This window comes from Neovison vison, chromosome 3, assembly GCF_020171115.1.
Source record: "Neovison vison isolate M4711 chromosome 3, ASM_NN_V1, whole genome shotgun sequence".
In the NCBI taxonomy this organism is placed as follows: domain Eukaryota; kingdom Metazoa; phylum Chordata; class Mammalia; order Carnivora; family Mustelidae; genus Neogale; species Neogale vison.
Window position 1 is genome coordinate 217440920 of NC_058093.1, and position 22437 is coordinate 217463356.

General features: G+C 39.2%; 1 protein-coding gene across 6 annotated transcripts in view; it reads right to left on the reverse strand.

Moving 5' to 3' along the window:
* Window positions 1–22437, reverse strand: part of SFI1 (SFI1 centrin binding protein) — a 105478-nt gene that overhangs the window by 48342 nt on the left and 34699 nt on the right. For all 6 annotated transcript variants that reach the window (XM_044243859.1, XM_044243857.1, XM_044243858.1 and 3 more), the window contains 3 exons: window positions 17550–17644; window positions 4103–4220; window positions 2233–2335 (listed from right to left, as the gene is read on the reverse strand). In XM_044243859.1, coding sequence (XP_044099794.1) covers window positions 2233–2335; window positions 4103–4220; window positions 17550–17644 — 316 coding nt within the window. The remainder of the gene's footprint in view (window positions 1–2232; window positions 2336–4102; window positions 4221–17549; window positions 17645–22437) is intronic.

Consider the following 22437-nt stretch of genomic DNA (forward strand, 5'->3'; position numbering starts at 1 on the left):
CATGAAACCGGAACATTTCTTCTTTGTGGTTACGTATGCGCGTATTTCTACAAGTTCAAAAGACCACCAGAGAATGATGACCTTGTATCCGTGCAGGGCCCACCTATGAGGTGGAACGGTGGCAGAAAGGGGGAAAGGTAGGGTTTGAGCCATGTCTGGGCAGGTGTGGAGCAGGCTAACACCTTTTAGTCTAGGTGGTGGGTACTTGGGTATCTGTTCATGTTTTTATCAATGCCTTATATTTAGTTTTCTATGTTTTAAGTACATTTATAAAAATTTCCTGTATCTCAGGATGCTCTGCCCTGTCTAGTTCAGAGATGTTTTGAGGGTTCAAAGAAATGCCTTAAGCGGACCTTCTTGGTAAGCTGTATGGTACTTATTAGACACAAGGCATTATTGCTCATAATCCACACAATAAAATTTGATCTTAGAGTCTCGCACAGCTTTTGGTCCACATCAGTATGATCTTGATCACTCACATTTTTCACTGGTTTTGATTCTAAGTGACTCCTGGCTGTTTTATATGTTAAATCCAACTGCTAACCGTGAAAACCTGCTATCACTAAAAATATTCAATCAAATCTGTAGCAAGCTTTGAAAACAACAGTCCAAAGGGAATTCTGAAAGCGTTCTAAGCTATAGTAGCACAAACAGAATGAATTTACAGGCCCTCAGAGTGGCTCTTTGAAAGAAAGAACACTCACACAGTTGTAGTCCCCCAGGAACAGAAAATCAGTCTCACTATGTTTCCACGTTGATGGCATTTTCACATTTGTCAGTTTCCTCTCCTTCCTGAGATCACAAGTCTATTAAGGACAATCCAGCAGGATGGATAAAAGAATGGTTCTGCAGCTGTCAGGCTGCTTGGATTTAAACCCTGGATCTGACCTTTGCCAGGTATCTGACTTGCATTCAAGTTATTTAACCTCCTCAGTCTCCATAATAATAATATGGGACTTTAAAAAATAACTGAGAGGCATCTGGCTGGCCCAGTCAGAAGAGCATGCAACCCTTGAGCTCAGGGTCATGAGTTTGAGCCCCACATTGGGTGTAGAGATTACTAAAAAAAAAAACAAAAAACAAAAACTAAAGAAAAAAAAAGAATTATGAAAACTAATTGAGATAATGCATGTAAAGCACTTAGTCTAACACCTAGGGTTAAGTTAGACCACCACAAATGCTATTTGCCACTGCTGCTGTTCTTGTTACTATTATTATCACTGTCAAAAAATATCTTATTTCCTTGCCTCTTATTACCTCTGAAGACCTCATGAGTTCAGAGGTCAGCAACTTCTTTTCTTAAAAGTTAGATAATAACATTTTAGCCTTTGCACACAGCATGGTCTCTCTGTGGGAACTATTCAACTCTGCCCTTGTAGCCTAAAAGCCGCATTGGACAATACATAAATGAACAGGTACAACTGTATACCAATAAAATTTTATTTATAACAACAGAGAGCACGCCAAATATGACCTGCGGGCCAGTCTGTGGACCCCTAGCCTAGATGATTGCATATGTGAATTGCATGTGATTTCTACATACTGCATACGTTCACATAGCCTATGCAACATGTTATCAGATTAAAAAGAGATTTACTCTTAGTATAGTAACAGACACTTCCTTTTTTTTTCCTATTTCCTGTTATATTCTCTATAAATGACTTGGCAGATCCAGAATATCCAGAAGATCCCAAAAGTGACAGAAACTCAGTCTATCAAAGGTCATAAGCACTACAGCATCATCTTGGTACAGATGTTAGGCCTTTATTACTGACCAAAAGCTAGTGGCTTCCTCTAATATAAGCAAAATTATATTTAGCAGCCAGGTTTTCTTTATTGTCTTAGTTTCTTTTCTGCCCTATTATTTTCCAACTTGCTGCAGGAAAACAGTAACAAGGAAATAAAGAATATGCTGCTCTTTCTTTAACCATATTTATAACTAACTCATAAATCCCTTCCCAGCACCATGATCAACAGACACTGTGCAAACCAACTGGAATCCCATTCAGTATCTTCCTATTAGCAGCTTCTTTCCGTTGAACCCCAGCCTTTTGTGTTGCTTCTGCCCTCCATCCCCTGCCCAGCGCGCTCCCTTTGCTGCAGGGAGGGCCCAGGACAGAGGCAGCAGCATGACGGCCACCCCTCTGCTTGGGAGTCCAACCCCACCCTCCGTGGGTGTAGGGCTTGACAACATGGACAGAATATACCAAAACCGCAGTCGGCCGCACTCACCTGCAGCTGGAGGCTCAGGGCCCTGTGCTTCACAGCTGACGCGAGCAGGGCGTGGCCCACACGCACCTGTCCCAGTTGTTGCCTCCACTGGCTCCACCACAGCCTGCCAAAGAGCAAATCAAAGATGGAACCAGTCAAAATAAGCCACCCAGAAAACAGAAGGGCAGCAAAGGACCCTCAGCTCAAGTCCCTATCCCTCTCTGTGCCAGTCATCTTGACTGACATCTGCTGGAACCACTGTTGGGGGGAAAAAAAAAAAGAGAAGTAGATCTAGAATAGCCAGTTAAGGGTTGGAAACTGATGGTTCCTAAGGTTCCAGCCTTAGAAACTACAGACATGCTCTATTTGGAACAGGTTTGAAAAATGTATTTATAAATTACTGCCAACATTAAAAAAACAGGAGATTTTGCAGAATAATCTGCAAAAAACATGGCTTTTAGATTTCCAATCTTGGCTTCTTTTCTGCTTATTTTCTAATTAGCTGTAGGAAAATAGTAGTGAGGAAATGAGAGTTTGCAACTTTTTCTTTTCCCCACAGAAACACTCACTTTGCTCAGTTACTCTAACCTAGGAAAATCTTCCAGTCCTCCTAATCTGGGCCAGGCATAGCTGCATCACTCACTTCAAAATCTCAAACAATCTTGCATTACTACTTATTTTTTTAAGCATTTAGAGAATTACAAGTTCCCTGGATGCAGCCCCAGCACCCAGCATAGTACTAGGAAATTTTAAGCTCCCAATAAATACACATTGAATAAATAAAATTGTGTAAAAATATCTCCCACAGGCTCTAATAGAAATGCATACTTACTAAGCATTTAAAAATATTTGCCAGGATGCCTGGATGGTTTGGTCGGTTAAGCCTGTGACTCTTGATTTCAGCTCAAGTCATGATCTCAGGATCCTGGGATCGAGGCCCCACAAGTTGGGCTCCCTGTTCAGTGGAGAATCTGTTCCTTCCTCTCTTCTCTGCCCCTCTCCCCAACTCATGTTCACGCTCCCTCTAATAAACATCTTTTTAAAAATTTGCCAAATAAATTTTAAATAAGTTATTTAAAATAAAGATTTTTAGGTGTACTGATGTTCTGGACACTGTGTTAAATACTTTAGATATTACCATATTTATTTCCCATGACAATCCTGAAAGACACTTACTGGTTAGCCTGTCTCACACCTGAACTGTGGAGAGGTGAAAGGACCCAACACTGCATTGACATGGATTTGACCGTGTCAGTCTAACGTCAAAGTTTAAACTTCAAAGTTTCTGCACTTTTCCATACTACATAGAGGATCTAGCTCTTTTGAGATTTTAATATGCTGCCAATGAGAACACCAAAGGACCACCAGAGGTAACGCGCAGCGGGATCAGTCCCATTGTAAAGTAGCTCATTGTTACACATGTCTGGCTTTCGAAGTCCTCTAACTCATGTCCCTCCGAAGTGTGCACAGAGCTGATGAAAGGCTGGGCAGGGCAGTTAGGGACATGGGCTCTGGCATCAGATAGATGGGTAGGTGAGCCCTATTTTGCCGAATACAGCTTATATGAGCTTGGGCAAGTTACTCAACCTTTCTGAGACTCGTATGTATCTTCATCTTCAAAAAAACAGTATTTAGTTTAGTTTATGGTGACGATTATATGAGAATTTACATTAGAAAAATTAACACACACAAACTCAACACAGGTTTAGAACACAGCGAGTACTCAATTAGTGTTACTTCTGATTGTACAGTTGAACAAGTTGTCAATAAATACTTCTTAAGCATCAATTATGTCTGAAGCACTGTTTTTAAGGTGGGTTTTTATGTTTCGTGAGACAAGGCTAAGGTAAGATGATGGCTACTAATCCGTAGGGCGAAGGAGCGCACTCACCACAAAATACTCCGCTGCCTAAACTCACGGGCGGTGGTCTGCATCTGAAGTTTGGTTCTACGAAAAACCACGTAGATCAGCCACGACTTCCAGGCCTGCCGCATCTTTTGCCTTGCATCTAGATACACCAAAAAGATTTTTAAAAAGGGGTAGGGAGAGATACATTACTCTGGGTTATGATAAAAGCTCATGGGCATTCTGTATTCATCCCTCCTTCCGAAGATCTAAATTCCTCCGGACTTCAAGTGCCCCCTGGTGGAAAAGTTCTGAAGCTCTACAAAATAAATAAGGATGTAAACACACGTGAAGAATGGCTCTATGAGGGATAACATTTATAAAACAGGAAAATCAATATACTGCACTGTTCAGAAATCTTTTGTTTTAAAGCCCTTATTTTTAGAGTTATGTTCTATAATAATTACAGATAAAATAATGTGAATAACAAAAAGCAGAGAAGTGAGACTGGTCTGAGTTGGTAACTGCTGAAGATGACAGGTACATGGAGGTTCATTACTCCATTTTTAAATTTTGTAGATATTTGAGATTTTACACAGTACGAAGTTAAAGGAGAAGAAGAAATCATGTCATAAAACTTACTGTTTGAAACGATAACTGTAAAGTAGAGTAAGCAAGACTAAAGAACGCGATACCATCTATATCTGCTTGAAAAACAGAGTAAAAGGGACCAGTAATTATCCTGGAGAACAGAGACTTTACTAGATATGGGAACTGCAAAGGTCCATAGGTCTCTCTTTACAGTAAATCCCATTTTCATTATCAAAGATTTCACTAATGAAATAAATTTCTGTTCTTTTTACAACAAAAAGGAGAAAGGAAAATTATGTCAACGATTTTCAGGAGATTCTCCAAAATGTGATTAGCAGGATAAGAACTATATTTATATTTCATAGCAATTGACAAGTCAAGTCAAAACATGGAGAACTTAAGATGTAGCTTCCTCAGGCCCCTTGGGCAATGCTGTTGTGGTTTAGAATTTGGGTTCCTGAGTGAGACAAACCAGGTTTTTTTTGTGTTTTTTTTTTTAAAGATTTATTTATTTATTTATTTGACAGAGACAGATCACAAGTAGGCAGAGAGGCAGGCAGAGAGAGAGAGAGGAGGAAGAAGCAGGCTCCCCACTGAGCAGAGAGCCCGACGCGGGACTCAATCCCAGGACCCTGAGATCATGACCTGAGCTGAAGGCAGCGGCTTAACCCACTGAGCCACCCAGGCGCCCGAGACAAACCAGGTTTTAATATGAACTTGTCACTGAGCTCAGTAACCTCACAGAAGTTCCATATCTCCAAAATGGCACCTTCCTTAAAGGTGTATTTGCCAAGAGTAAATGAGGTCATTGATAAAAAGTGTCTCCAATAAATATAAGCTGTTATTTTTCTGAGGACGGTACCCAAGAATCTGCATTAATGTTCTCTGCCCTGATTCTGGACAATCTGAGAACCACACTTCCCTAAGGCCTGAAAGTACTTGCTACTTTTTTATCTAACAGTACAAGAGTGACTGAAAACTATACAACACTCATGAAAGAAACTGAGGAAGACACAAAGAAATGGAAAAACATTTCATGGTCATGGATTAGAAGAACAAATATTGTTAAACTGTCTATGCTTCCCAGAGCAATATATACATTCAATGCAATCCCTATCAAAATACCATCAACATTTTTCACAGAGCTGGAACAAATAATCCTAAAATTTGTATGGAACCAGAAAGACCCTGAATAGCCAAAGGAAAGTTGAAAAAGAAAACCAATGTTGGAAGCATCACAATCCCAGACTTCAAGCTCTATTACAAAGCTGTAATCTAGCTTTGTGCTGGCACAAAAACATACATATAGATCAAAGGAACAAAACAAAGAAATAAGAAATGGATCCTCAGCTCTATGATCAACTAATCTTCAACAAAGCAGGAAAGACTATCCAATGGAAAAAACAGTCTTTTCAATAAATGGTGTTGGGGAAAATGGGCAGCCACACGTAGAAGAATGAAACCGGACCATTTTCTTACATCATACACAAAAATATACTCAAAATGGATGGAAAACCTAAACATGAGTCAGTAATCCAACAAAATCCTGGAAGAGAACACAAGCAGCAATCTCTTTGACCACGGCCGCAGCAACTTCTAGCTAGATATGTCTCCAAAGGCAAAGGAAATAAAGGCAAAAATGGGCTATCAGGACTTCATCAAGATAAAAAGCGTTTGCACAGCACAGGAAATAGTCAACAAAACCAAAAGACAACTTACACAATGGGAAAAGATATTTGCATATGTTTCAGATAAAGGGTTAGTATCCAGAATCTATAAAGAACTTACCAAACTGAACACCCAAAGAACAAGTAATCCAATAAAGAAATGGGCAAAAGATAAGAACAGACATTTCTCCAAAGAAGACATACAACTGGCCAGCAGACACATGAAAAAATGCTCCACATCACTCAGCATTAGGGAATAAGTAAAAATCAAAACCACAATGAGATATCACCTCACACCAGTCAGAATGGCTAAAATTAACAAGTCAGGAAATGACAGATGCTGGCAAGGATGTGGAGGAAGGAGAAACCTCTTATACTGCTGGTAGGAATGCAAGCTATTGCAGCCACTCTGGAAAACAGTATTGAGGTTCCTTAAAAAGTTAAAAATAGAGCTACCCTATGACCCAACAACTGCACTACTAGGTATTTATCCCAAAGATACAAATGTAGTGATCCAAAGGAGCACCTGCACCTCAATGTTAAAGCAGCAGTGTCCATAATAGCTGGAAAGAGTCCAGATGTCCATTGACAGATGAATGGCTAAAGAAAATGTGGTATATATAGGGGCGACTGGGTGGCTCAGTGGGTTAAAGCCTCTGCCTTCGGCTCGGGTCATGATCCCAGGGTCCTGGGATCGAGCCCCGCATCGGGCTCTCTGCTCTGCAGGATGCCTGTTTCCTCCTCTCTCTCTCTCTGCCTGCCTCTCTGCCTGCTTGTGATCTCTGTCAAATAAATAAATAAAATCTTAAAAAAAAAAAAAAGAAAATGTGGTGTTTATATATACAATGGAATATTATTCAGCCATCAAAAAATGAAATCTTGTCATTTGCAATGATGTAGATGGAACCAGAGGGTATTGTGCTAAGGAAATGAGTTAATAGAGAAAGACAATTATGATATAATTTCACTCATATGTAGAATTTAAGAAACAAAACAGAGGAACACAGAGGAAGGGGGGCGTAAAACAAGACGAAATCAGAGAGGGAGACAAACTGGAAGAGACTCTTAACCATAGGAAACAAACTGAGGGTTGCTGGAGAGGAGATGAGTGGGGTGATGGGGTAAGTGGGTGATGGGCATTAAGGAGGGCATGTGATATAATGAGCACTAGGTGTTATATACAGCTGATGAATCACTGAACTCTACCTCTGAAACTAATAATACACTGTATTAATTAACTGAATTTAAAAAATTTAAATTGAAAAAAACAGTGCAAGAATGAACTGACGCTCCCTGAGGTCAGTGGGTACGGCCTGAGACAACTGTCATACATCAGAAAGAACTCTTCTTTTTAAAAAATATTTATTTGAGAGAGAAAGAGAGTGCCCACGCATGCACACACACACAAGCATTGGGGGGGGCGGGGTGGACAGTCTTAAGCAGACTCGACCCTCTCATGACCCTGAGATCCCAACCTGAGCCACAATGAAGAGTTGGACACTTAACAGACTGCACCACCCAGGCACCCCCAGAAAGAACTCTTTTTACCTGAAGAATTCAAATGATTTTTCTTTCTACTCCATAATATAGCTTTATTTATTATAACTGAAAATAGTAATATAAGATAGCAAAATGCCTATTCCTGAAATAAATAAAAAAAACCTTAACAAATTTAATAGAACTGAAATCATACTAAGTCTGTTCTCTCATTCCTATTGGGGTAAACTAGAAAATTAATAAAAATATTTTGAACTATTACTATAAACATAGATAGATATTACAAAGTCCCCAATATAGGACTAAACACACTTCTAGATAATCTGTGGGTCAAAAAGCAATGGAAATTAGAAAACATTTCTCAGGGATGCCTGGTGGTTCAGTCAGTTATGCATCTCCCTTTGGCTCAGGGTCCTGGATTGAGTCCCACATCAGGCTCCCTGCTCAGCAGGAGTCTGATTCTCCCTCTACCTGCCACTCCCCCTACTTGTGTGCTCTCTTGCTCTCTCCCTCCTTCTCTCTCTGGCCAATAAATAAATAAAATCTTAAAAAAAAAAAGGAAAGAAAACATTTCTCACTGAATGAAACAGAATTGTAAATATTAAAATCAGAGGCGTGCAGTTAAAGCTGTGCTTAAAGGCAACTTAATTACAGTAAATGTTTGTGTTAGAACAAAGGAAAGGCCTCAAATCAATCTCAGCTTGCATCTTAAGAAACTAGAAAAGAAAAGAGCAAATTAAAACCAAACCTTGCAGAAGTGAGAGAATATAAAAACAGGAACAAAAATCAAGGAACTTGAAAATAGAAGATCAACAGAAAATGAATATAGAATCTGGTTATTTGACAAGGTAGATAAAACTGATAAAGCTCTAGCCACACTTACAAAAACTGAAGGCTAAAGACATAAATGATCAATATTGTGAATGAGAGGAGCTGTCACTACAAATCCTGCAAACATTAACATTATAATAATGGAATAAATACTTCAAATGACTCTATACCATAAATCCAACAACATATATTTTTTTAAGATTTTATTTATTTATTTGACAGAGAGAGATCACAATAGACAGAGAGGCAGGCAGAGAGAGAGAGAGAGAGGGAAGCAGGCTCCCTGCCGAGCAGGGAGCCCGATGTGGGACTCGATCCCAGGACCCTGAGATCATGACCTGAGCCGAAGGCAGCAGCTTAACCCACTGAGCCACCCAGGTGCCCCTCCAACAACATATTTAAAATGGACCAATTCCGGGGTGCTTGGGTGGCTCAGTGGGTTAAGTCTCTGCCCTCAGCTCAGGTCATGATCTCAGGGTCCTAGGATCAAGCACTGCATTGGGCTCTCTGCTCAGCAGGGAGCCTGATTCCCCCCACTCTCTGTCTGCCTTTCTGCCTACTTGTGATTTCTGTCAACTAAATAAACAAAATCTTTTTAAAAAATGAAATAAAATAAAATAGAATGGACCAATTCCTTGAAAAACAAATTACCAAAACCCATTCAAGAAAGAACAGGTAACCTAATCAGTCTTACATCTACTCAAAAACTTGAATTCAGGGGCGCCTGGGTGGCTCAGTGGGTTAAAGCCTCTGCCTTCGGCTCAGGTCATGATTTCAGGGTCCTGGGATCGAGCCCCGCATCGGGCTCTCTGCTCAAGCAGGGAGCCCGCTTCCTCCTCTCTCTCTCTGCTTGCCTCTCTGCCTGCTTGTGATCTCTGTCTGTCAAATAAATAAAAATCCTTAACAACAATAACAAAAAAAATTATTTATAAAAAAAACTTGAATTCAAAGTTCAAACTTCTTCAACAAAAGAAAACTCCAGACCCAGATGAATTCACTAGAGAATTTTACCAAATATTTAAGAAAGAAATACTATGAATTCTACAAATCCTTTTTAGAAAATAGAAGACAATGAAACACTCCCTAACTCATTCTATGAAGCCAGTATTACCCCAAACCAAAATCAGACAAAGACATTATAACAAGAGAAAAGTACAGGCCAATATCCTCAAGAACACAGATGTAAAAATCCTAAACAAAAAAGTTAGCAAATTGAACCCAGCAATATATGAAGAATGGCATTAATCTGAGGAATATAAGGCTGGTTCAAAAATCTGAAAATTGCTCTGTTTCACCGTATTAATGGACTAAAAAGGAAGAGCAGTGGATCATCTCAATAGATACTGGAAAAAATCATTTGACAAAATTTAATGCCTCTTACTGATAAAAATACTCAGAAAACCAGGAATAGAACATAACCTGACAAAAGGACATCTATACAAAACATACAGCTAACAACATATTTAATGATTAAACACTGAATGCTTTTCCCTTAAGATCAGGAACAAGGCAAGGATGTCCATTCTGACCACTCCTATTTTATTATTATATATATATAACAAATATATATATATTTAATATATATAATAAATATACATATATTATAAATATATATAATATATATTTTATTAGAAGCTCTAGCCAATGTAATAAAAATAATATGCAAAGGAAGGAAAAAACTATCTCTGTTCATATATCACTTAACTATCTGCACAGAAAATCCCACAGCGTGAGTTAAGTGTCTACCTTTGGCTCAGGTCATGATCCCAAGGTCCTACAGGGAGTCTCCCTCTGCCCATCTCCCAGCCTGTGCTTTCTTGTGCTCACTCTCCTCAAATAAATAAATAAAATCTTTTTTAAAAAATCCCATGGACAGGCGCCTGGGTCACTCAGTGGGTTAAGCCACTGCCTGGGGCTCAGGTCACAATCTTAGGGTCCTGGGACTGAGTCCCGCATCGGGCTCTCTGCTCAGCAGGGAGCCTGCTTCCCTCTCTTTCTCTCTCTGCCTGCCTCTCTGCCTACTTGTGATCTCTCTTTGTCAAATAAATAAATAAAATCTTTTTAAAAAAATCCCATGGACTCTACAAAAAAGCTTCTATAACTAATGAACTTAGCAAGGTTGGAAAACATTGGAAAAAATCTTTGTGATTTTGAAGCAGGTGGAGTTCCTATAGTATCAAAAACAATCCATAAAAAAATTGGGTTTTATTAAAATTTAAAATTTTTGATCTGCAAAGACACTGTTAAGAGAATGAAAAGACAAAGAGAGAGAGAGAATGAAAAAACAAGCCACATTCTGGAAGAAAGTATTTGCCAATCATGCTTTTCACAAAAGACTTGTAGTAATCAGAACATGTTTTTAACAAAACTCAACAAGAAAACAATTTAAAAAGAAACCAATTTAAAGGGACAAGAAACCAATTTAAAAGGACAAAAGATCTTGAACAGACTCTTCACCAAAAAGAGATATAAAAAGCAAGTAAGCATAGGAAAAGATACTCAACATCATTAATCATTAAACACAAATTACAGCCTAAATGAAATATTTCCACACACCTATCTGTATAGTTAAAATTTTATTTTAAATGTTAATACCAGAGGCGCCTGGGTGGCTCAGTGGGTTAAGCCTCTGCCTTCGGCTCAGGTCATGGTCTCAGGGTCCTGGGATCAAGCCCCGCATTGGGTTCTCTGCTCAACAAGGAGCCTGCTTTCTCCTCTCTCTGCCTGCCTCTCTGCCTACTTGAGATCTCTGTCAAATAAATAAATAAAATCTTTAAAAAAAATGTTAATACCAAGTGCTGGTAAGATGCAAAATAAGTAGAACTCTCCTAAATTGCTGATAGGAATGCAAAATGGTACAATCAGTACCATTTGGGAAACAGTTTGGCAGCTTCTTATAAAGTTAAATATACACCTACTGTAAGATCCCAGCAATCTTACACTAATCACACTAGATAATTATGCCTAGATAATCTACCCAAGAAAAGTATTCACATATGAAACTATACACAAATACTTATGATTTATAATTCATAGTTGTCTAAAATGGAAACAACTCAGATGTCCCTCAATCAGGGAATGGATAAACAAACTTTCTTACACACCTACTATGCAGTATACAGAATACTACTCAGCAATATAAAGGAACTAACTACTGGGACGCCTGGGTGGCTCAGTTGTTTAAGCAGCTGCCTTTGGCTCAGGTCATGATCCCAGTGTCCTGGGATCGAGTCCCACATCGGGCTCCTTGCTCAGCAGGGAGCCTGCTTCTCCCTCTGCCTCTGCCTGCCATTCTGTCTGCCTGTGCTCACTCTCTATCCCTCTCTCTCTCTCTGACAAATAAATAAATAAAATTAAAAAAAAAAAAAGAAACTAACTACTGAAACATGCAACAACTCAGATGAATGTCCAATGCATTATGCTAAGTTGAAAGAAAGCAGCGTCAAAATACTACCTACTAAATGTTTCCCTTTATATGGCCTTCTAGAAAAGGAAAGCCTATGGTGATAACTGATCAGTGGTTTCCAGGAATCAAGTGAGGAGGTAAGGTGTCACAGAAGGTTAGCACAAGGTCAGGAGTAATGGAATTTTCTGTCACTTGATTGTGGCGGTGGCTACAGAGCTATGCATTCCTCAAAACTCAAAGAACTGCATACCAAAAAGAGTGATTCTTACTTTGAATAAATTAAAAAGGACACAACACAACATAAGCAACTTACCAGCTAAATACTGAAACAATGCACCTACCTCAGGAACAGCTTCTCACATTTTGGGAAAATAGACAAGGGAAGGAAGAACCCATGGGAGAGAAGGGAACACTACATGGGGAAGATGATACTTGAAATGGGCCCGCTGGAAGAACTGCAGGGGCAAACACGGAAAGGTATCAAAGTACGTATCCAATGTGGCAAGAGCATATGGTGTATGGAAGGTAAAGAAAAGAAAAGTTGAATACCTTGTATGCTATACCAAAGAGTGCTGACTTTATTAGCAAAGAGGAGTCAAACGAATTTATATGCCCAGGAGTGACATGATCTTACTTATGTCTTACCACTATTATAGCCATGTGGACAATGAGAAGGGGAAGAAAATAAATGCAGAGAGATGAAGGAAGAGGAACTTATAAAACTTTGGGGGTGGGGCGCCTGGGTGGCTCAGTGGGTTAAGCCGCTGCCTTCGGCTCAGGTCATGATCTCAGGGTCCTGGGATTGAGTCCCGCATTGGGCTCTCTGTTCAGCAGGGAGCCTGCTTCCCTCTCTCTCTCTCTGCCTGCCTCTCCATCTACTTGTGATTTCTCTCTTATTTAAAGATTAAATAAATAAAATCTTTAAAAAAAAAACTTTGGGGGAAAGGAGAGGATGAATCAGACAGTAGTGAAGAAAAGATGAATGCAAGTGACACGTCAGAGAGCCGTATTATAAACACAGATAAATGAATGACATGAGGCATGAGGAATGGATAGGCCATGAGGCCATGCCTCAGTAAGGTTTCTCGCTTAGCTAGGAAAAGTAGGAGGAAAAGCAGATCTAAATGTGGGGCAGTTAAGTTTTATTTGTAACTTGCTGAGTTTGAGGTGGCTGCAAAGCATTCACGTGAAATGGGTGTGAGACAACTGCTAATGCAGGCGAAACTATCATTCTGAAACTCAGTGCCTTTTTCTCTTAGACTCCCAATATGGGTCTCTGGACTCCACTCACAGAGGAACCAGATACTGGCCAGAGCTAAATTGGCCACAAGATCACTAAAGGGCAACCTGGACAAAGAAGACTAGAAGTGAGCACTGCAACTTGACACATGACAGCTAGACAGACGACCACCTCAGGTGCTGTGGGAGGGCAAGAAGAGCCAGTTCACAGAAAGCATGCTTAAATGAGTTGTAGGTGCCAAAGCCATGCCATACGGAGAAAACCAGAGGGATATGACCATACAGGAGTTCTTGCTCAGAGATAAAGATTCTAGATAATAGGAAAGGGGATCAAACAAATGTTCCCTTTGACCTGGAGTTATTTTCTCTCAGAGGTAATGTACTTGTCTTCCCCAAGAGCTTCTTTAAAAGTAAATGTGGGCTCTCCAGAAACTAGGAAAAAGAAAGGGGCCTTCCTCAACTTGATAAAGAATATCTATAAAAAACCTATATCATACTTAATGATAAGAAACTCAAAATTTTCCCACTAAGATCAGGTACAAGGCAGAAATGACCCTCTCAACTACCTTTCTTTTTTTCAAAGATTTATTTTACTTATTTTACTTATTTTAGAGAAAGAGAGGGGCATGGTGGGGGGGGTGGGGGAGGTAAAGGCGCAGATGGAGAGGAAGAGAGAAACACAAGCAGACTCTGTACTGAGTGCAGAGCCCAATACAGGGCTCAATCTCAAGACCAACGGTGAGATCAGACCTAAGATGAAACCAAGAGTTGGGACACTTAACTGACTGTGCCACCCAGGTCCCCTCAACTACTGCTTTCCAACATCATACTAAAAGTTCTAGCTAATGCAACAAGAAAAAGCAATAAAAGTATAAAGATTGGGAAGAAAGAAGTAAAATTGTCTTTGTTCACAGTAAAATTGTCTGTATAGAGAATCCAAAAGAACTGACAAACAAACAAAATTCCTGGAACTAATAAGCAATTCATAGCAAGGCTGAGATACAAAGTTAATATAAAAAAGTTAACTGCTTTCCTATGTACCAGCAATGAACAAATGGAATTTGGAATTGAAAGCACAATAACATTTACATTAGCACCCTCAAAAATGAAATCATCAAGTATAAATCTAACAAAATATATACAATGTCAATATGAGGAAAACTGCAAAACTCTGACAAACAAAATCGAAGAACTACATAAATGGAGGAATATTCCATTTTCATGGATAGGCAGACTCAATAGTATCAAAATGTCAGTTCTTCCCAACGTGATCTATAGAGTCAAAGCAATCCTAAACAAAATCCCAGCAGGTTGTTTTGTGGGTATCAACAAACTGATTAAAAGTTTACATGGAGAGACAGAAGACCTAGAATAGTCAACACAGTAATTTTTTAATAAGATTTTATTTATTTATTTGACAGAGATCACAAGCAGGCAGAGAGGCAGGCGGGGTGGGGGATGGGGGAGAAGTAGGCCCCCCCGCTGAGCAGAGAGCCTGATGTGGGACCCGATCCCAGGACCGTGGGATCATGACCTGAGCCAAAGGCAGAGGCTTTAACCCAATGAGCCACACAGGCACCCCAAGCCAACACAATATTAAAGAAGAACAAGGTTGAAGGAATGATATTATCGGACCTCAAGACTTATTATAAAGCTACAGTAATCAAAACAAAATGATATTGGTGAAGAAACTGACAAACTGATCAATGGAACATAAGAGAGGGCCCAGAAGCAGACGCATGTAAATACCAGGTTATTGACAACTTATCTTTGACAGAAGATTGGGGCAATACAATGGAGCAAAAAGTCTTTTCAACAAATAGTGCAAAAACAAATGGACTTAGACATGCAAAAAAAAAAAAAAGAATCTAGACACAGATCTTACATTCTTCAGAAAAATTAACTCAAATGGATTACTAACCTAAATGTAATAAAACTCCTTGACAATAACAAAGGTTGCAAACTCAGATGACCTTGGGAGTGATACAACACAAAAAGCATGATCCATGAAAGAAAAATTTGATGAGCTGGATTTTAATGAAATCGTTTTGGGGTGCCTGGGTAGCTCAGTCATTAAGCGTCTATCTTCAGCTCAGGTCATGATCTCAGGGTCCTGGGATTCAAGCCCTGCATCAGGCTCCCTGCTGCGTGGGAAGTCTGCCTCTCCCTCTCCCACACCCCCTGCTTATGTTTCCTCTCTCACTGTGTGTGTCTCTCTGACAAAAAAATAAATAAAATCTTTGAAAAAAAATTAAAAATGTTTTGCAAAAGACAATGTAAAGAGAATGAGAAGACAAGCCAGAGACTGGGAGAAAATATTTGCAAAAGACACATTTGATAAAGATTGTTACAAAATATACAAAGATTTCTAAAAACGCAACAAGAAAATAATCCAACTTAAAAAATGGACAAAAGATACCTCAGCAAAAGTATACAGCTGGCAAATAAGCACATTTTGAAAAGATGCTCCAGGTCATATGTCATCAGAAAATAAAAATTAAAAACAAGATACCACTACACACCTATTAGAATGGCCAAAATCCGTAACACTGTCAACACCAAATGCTGGTGAAGATATGGAGTAACAGACACTCATATTTACTGCTAGTGGGAATGCACAATAGCACAGCCACACTGGTAGACAGTTCGGCAGTTTCTTACAATACTAAACATACTCTTATCATATGACCCAGCAATTGCAATCCTTGGTATTTATCCAAATGAGATGAAAACTTATGTCCATACAAAAACCTGCACATGGAAAGTTTTATTTGTAACTGCTAAAATTTAGAAGCAACCAAGATGTCCTTTTCAGAAATGGATAAAGAGTTTGTGGTACATCCAGACAAGGGAATATTATTCAGCACTAAAAAGAAATGAACTATCAAACCATAAAAGGTAAGGAGGAACCTTAAGTGCAATTACTAAGTAAAAGAAGCCAATCTGAAAGGGCTATATACTATATGATTTCAATCATATGATATTCTGGAAAAGGCAAAACTATGAAGACAGTAAAAAGTTGCTGGGCACAGGGAAGATGGGTGCTTGGATGGGCACCTAGATGGTATGTCAGATGATCATCCAACTCTTGGTTTTGGCTCAGGCCATGATCTCGGGGTTGTGGGATCGAGCCCCATATTGGGCTCCACGCTTTGCACGGAGTCTGCTTGAGATTCTCTCTCCCTCTTCTTCTGCCCCTCCCATTCATGTTCTCTCTCTCAAATAAATAAATCTTTTTTTTTTTTTTAAAGATTTTATTTATTTATTTGACAGAGAGAAATCACGTAGATGGAGAGGCAGGCAGAGAGAGAGAGAGAGAGAAGCAGGCTCCCTGCTGAGCAGAGAGCCCGATGCGGGGCTCGATCCCAGGACCCTGAGATCATGACCTGAGCCGAAGGCAGAGGCTTAACCCACTGAGCCACCCAGGCGCCCCAAATCTTTTTTTTTTTAAGATTTTATTTTTATTTATTTGAAACAGAGAAAGAGAGATCACAAGTATGCAGAGAGGCAGAGGCAGGCATAGAGGAGAAAGCAGGCTCCCCGCTGAGCAGAGAGCCCGATGCGGGCCTCGATCCCAAGACCCTGAGATCATGATCTGAGCCGAAGGCAGAGGCTTACCCCACTGAGCCACCCAGGCGCCCAAATAAATAAATTTAAAAAAAAAAAGTTGCCAAGGGGAGGAGATGAGCTAAACAGGTAGAGCACAGATACCATGATACCATAATGATGCATGATACCATAATGATCAATACATGTGTATAAAAGGGACAACACTGGGGTGCCTGGGTGGCTCAGTGGGTTAAGTCTCTACCTTCAGCTCAGGTCATGACCCCTGGGTCCTGGGATCGAGCCCCCCATCGGGCTCTCTGCTTGGCAGGGAGCCTGCCTCCTCCTCTCTCTCTGCCTGCCTGCCTCTCTGCCTACCTGTGATCTCTATCTGTCAAATAAATAAATAAAATCTTTTTTTAAAAAAAGGGAGGGGACAACACTAAGAGTGAGCCCTAGTATAAACTACGGACTTTGAGTGATTATGATGTGTTGATGTGGGTTCACTGTAACAAACGTACCGCTTGGTGAGTGATGTTGATAGTGGGAGAGACTAGGAATGTTTGGCGGAAGAGGTATATGGGTAATCACTCTATCTGCCCCTTAATTTTGTGCTATGAACCTAAGTAAAACTGCTCTCAAAAAATTAAGTCTTCATATAAGAAAATCATATAAATGAAGGCATTTTCTTTAAACATGTACTTCCTTTTCTCACCATGATTCTTAGCTCTAATGTACTTGATCCTCATCTCGTGCTGCTGATGCACGTAGGTCCTCCAGGTCTGGAACATCAGGTTGTACAAGTAATATCTGAGAAGGGGAAAAAAAAAGTAAAACATTTAAAAAAATGTTTATTTATTTATTTGTTTATTTATTTATAATCTCTATACCCAATATGGGGCTTGAACTCACCACCCTGAGATCAAGAGTCGCATGCTCACACATGAGCTACTCAGGTGCCCCAAGTGGCATTTCTTTAAACCAAAAAAACTCTTGGGACGCCTGGGTGGCTTAGTTGGTTAAGCCCAGGCATCCCACATATCTGTAACTTAAGCTAAAATTTTATTTCCCATAGTCACAGTGAAACTTATTCTCCTTGATGGAGAGTCGTTCTCCTCACCTTACAGTATCACTAAGGAAAAATAGACTTTGAATTATACGTGAATAACTTCACATTCTCCTTACCTTACTTAAAGTATCACTAAGAGGGGCGCCTGGGTGGCTCAGTGGGTTAAAGCCTCTGCCTTGGGCTCAGGTCATAATCTCAGGGTCCTGAGATTGAGTCCCACATCGGGCTCTCTGCTCAGCAGGGAGCCTGCTTCCCTCCCTCCCTCTCTCTCTCTCTGTCTGCCTCTCCATCTACTTGTGATCTCTCTCTGTCAAATAAATAAATAAATAAAATCTTTAAAAAAAAAAAAGTATCGGGGCACCTGGGTGGCTCAGTGGGTTAAAGCCTCTGCCTTCGGCTCGGGTCATGATCCCAGGGCCCTGGGATCAAGCCCCACATCGGGCTCTCTGCTCAGCAGGGGGCCTGTTTCCTCCTCTCTCTCTTCCTGCCTCTCTGCCTATTTGTGATCTCTGTCTGTCAAATAAATAAATAAAAATCTTTTAAAAAAAAAGTATCACTAAGAAAAAAAATAGGCTTTGAATTATATGAGAATAACTTCATCTTCAGCATCACAAAGCTGTGACATTTGGAGTGACAGTCATACCTTTATCACCTTAATCATTCACATTATTAATATAAAACATTACCTCTCTTCTGCTCTAAACATGGTCAATGACACTCTTCCTTTGTCTTTTCCTTCTCAATACATACACTATACATATTAAGGCTGTCAGTCCCTCCGTATTTTCTATCCCACTTCCTAAGACTTGATTTCTTTTTTCTTAAGATTTTACTTATTTATTTGAGACCAGCACAGCAAGAGAGCAAACACATGCAAAGGGAGTGGGAGAGGGAGAAGTAGGCTTCCCACTGAGCAGGAAGCCTGATCCAGGCCTCAATCCCAGGACTCTGGGATCATGACTTAAGCCAAAGGCAGTCGCCCCGTAAGACTTGATTTCGTACTCTACAAGCTTATTAGAATGATTCAACATTGTCTTTATTTTATCTGAAATATTCACAAATCAGAAACCCTGATCCAAAGAACCTAAATAAAGAAGTGATTATGAGAGTAAGTACTATTTTTAAAAGATGCAATGTGTAAGATACATTAATTTTTTATTGCATAAAAAAGGTATAAAGTGTGTATTTGACAGAATTCTAATTTTTACTTTTTCCTCTACTTATCCCTGGGAGTATCAATGTCAAGATTTAGTTTTTTCTTTCTATTTCTACTTTCTTAATGTCCCATATTGGACACATATTTTCTCCTATAATCAATAAAATTTAAAACAACTTATTATTTTAAAAACATGGAACACTCTCAGAATTAGAAATTATACGTGAGAGTCAATGAGAAAACCCTATTCAAATCATTAACAAGAGCAACACATAATGGCTACTTAAAGAGGTATTTCTGTGTGTGTGTGCCCACATGCACATGTGCTTGGGTTTAATTTAGGACTTTGATCTTATTCTAAAAAGAGTTTGAAGAAAAACAGAAATAGGATTCAAAACATTTCTCCAACCAATGTGACCCATCACATTAACAAAATGAAAAAAAAAGAATCATAGGGTAACCTCAACAGACACAGAAAAAGCATTTGACAAAACTCAATAACCATTAATGATAAAGATATTTAACAAATTATGGACAGACCAGACATAACTCAATATAATAAAGGCCATATATGACAAGCCCACAGCTAACATCATACTCAAAGGAGAAAGGATGAGAGTTTTTCTTCTAAGATGAGGAACAAGACAAAAGTGTCCTCTCTCACCACTCCTATTCAACATGGTATTTGAAGTTCCAGTCAAAGCAATCAGGAAAGAAAAACAAATAAAAGGCATCAGAATTGGAAAGGAAGAAGTGAAATTATCTCTATTTGTAGGCGACATGATTTTATATACAGAAAATCCTAAAGACTCAGACCTAAAACTATTTAGTAAAAAATTCAGTAAACTTGGCAGGATAGAATATTAACACACAGAAATCAGTATCATTCCATACACGAACAGTGAACTATCTAACAAATCAATTCCATTTATAATAACATCAAAAACAATAAAATACTCTGTAATAAATTTAACCAAGGAGGTGAAAGATCTCTATTCTGAAAACTATACAACACTGATGAAAGAAATCAAAGACACAAATAAATGGAAAGGTATCCCATACTTATGGATAGGAAGAATTAATATTATTAAAATGTTATTAAATTATGTAATTTAATTACATAATTATTATTAAAATATTATTAAAATGATACTAACAAAATCCATCTATAGATTCAATGTAAATCCTATCAAATTCCAGTAGCATTTTCTACAAAAGTAGAACAATCCAAAAATTTCCACGGACCCACAAAAGACCCAAAATATCCAAAGCAATTCTGAGAAAGAAGAACAAAGCAGGAAGCATCACAATTCCTGATTTAAAGCTATACTATAAAGCTACAGTAATCAAAGCAGTATGGTACTGGCATAAAAACAAACCAATGGAACAGAATCAAAAGCCCAGAAATAAACCCAAGTATAAATGGTCAACTAATATTAGACAAAGGAGCAAAGACTACTCAATGGAAAAATGACAATCTTTTTGAAAAATGGTGCTGTGAAAATTCAATATGCACGTATAAAAGAATGATACTAGACCCCATCTTAAACCACTCATAAAAATTAACTCACAGGGGATTAAAGACTTAAATATAACCTGAAACCATGAAACCCCTAAAAGAAAATACAGGAAAAGAGCTCCTTCACATGGGTCTTAGCAACAATTTTTTTTTTTAAAGATTTTATTTATTTATTTGACAGAGAGAGATCACAAGTAGACAGAGAGGCAGGCAGAGACAGAGAGAGAGAGGGAAGCAGGCTTTCTGCTGAGCAGAGAGCCCGATGCGGGACTCGATCCCAGGACCCTGGAATCATGACCTGAGCCGAAGGCAGCGGCTTAACCCACTGAGCCACCCAGGCGCCCAATTTTTTTTTGATATGACACCCAAAGCACAAACAATCAAATCGAACATAAACAAATGGGATTCCACCAAACCAAAAAAAACTTCTGCACAGCAAAACAAATCAACAAAGTGAATAAGATAACCTATGGAATGGGGAAAAAATATTTGCAAACCATAAGATTTGATAAAGGATTAATATCCAAAATATATAAAGAACTCATACAACTTGAGAGCAAAAAACCCCCCAAATACTCCAATTAAAAAATAGGCAAAGAGGGGCACCTGGGTGGCTCAGTGGGTTAAAGCCTCTGCCTTTGGCTCAGGTCATGATTCCAGGGTCCTGGGATCGGGTCCTGCATTGGCTCTCTGCTCAGCAGAGAGCCTGATTCCCTCTCTCTCTGCCTGCCTCTCTGCCTACTTGTGATCTCTGTCTGTCAAATAAATAAATAAAGTATTTTTAAAAAATAGGCAAAGAAACTGAATATAGACATTTTTCCAAACAGGATATGTGAAAGACCAACAGGTTCATGAAAAGATGCTCAACATCACCTGTCATAGGGGAAATGCAAATCAAAACCACAAGGAGCTATCACCTCGTACTTGTTAGAACGAATTATCACCTCACACCTCACACCTGTCACATCATCAAAAAGACAAGAGATAACAAATTCTGGCATGAATGCAGAGAAAAGGGAGCCTTGTGCACTGTTGGTGGGACTGTAAATTGCTGTAGCTACTATGGAAAACAGTATGGAGGATCCACAAAAAATTAAAAGTAGAACTACCAAGTCTATAAACCTAGCGATTCACAGACCTGTACCCCTGCGGCTAATAATACATTATATGTCAATCAAAAATTAAAAAAAGAAGTATTGATTTAAAAGTAGAACTACCATATGATCTGGCAATTTCACTTCTGGGAATACATTTGATATAAATGAAGACACTAACTTGAAAAGGTATCTGTACTCCCATGTTCACAGCAGCATTATTTACAGCCAAGACATGGAAACAACATAAGTACCTAAGTGTCCATGGAGGGGTGAATGGATGCAGTTGTGGTATATATATATGTACATACAATGAAATAAAAAGCAAAGAAATCCTGCCATTTTTGACAACATGGATGAACCCTGAAGGCATGATACTGAGTGACTAAGTCAGATAAAGACAAATACTCTATGATCTCACTTACATGTGGAGTCTAAAAGCAAACACAAAAAACTTATAGAAGAAGATCTTATTTGTAGTACCACAGGCAGGGGTGGGAGAGGGAACTGGAGGAAAGTGGTCAAAGGCATAAACTTCTAATTATAAAATAGAGAAGTACTGGAGATGAAATGTACAACATGATGCCTATAGTTACCACTGCTGTATGATATGTATGAAAGTTGTTAAGAGAAAAACTCCTGGGATGCCTGGGTGGCTCAGTTGGTTGGGTGTCTGCGTTTGGCTCGGGTCATGGTCCCAAGGTCCTGGGATCGGGCCCTGCGTTGGGCTCAGGCCCCGTGTTTGGCTCCCTGCTCGGCAGGAAG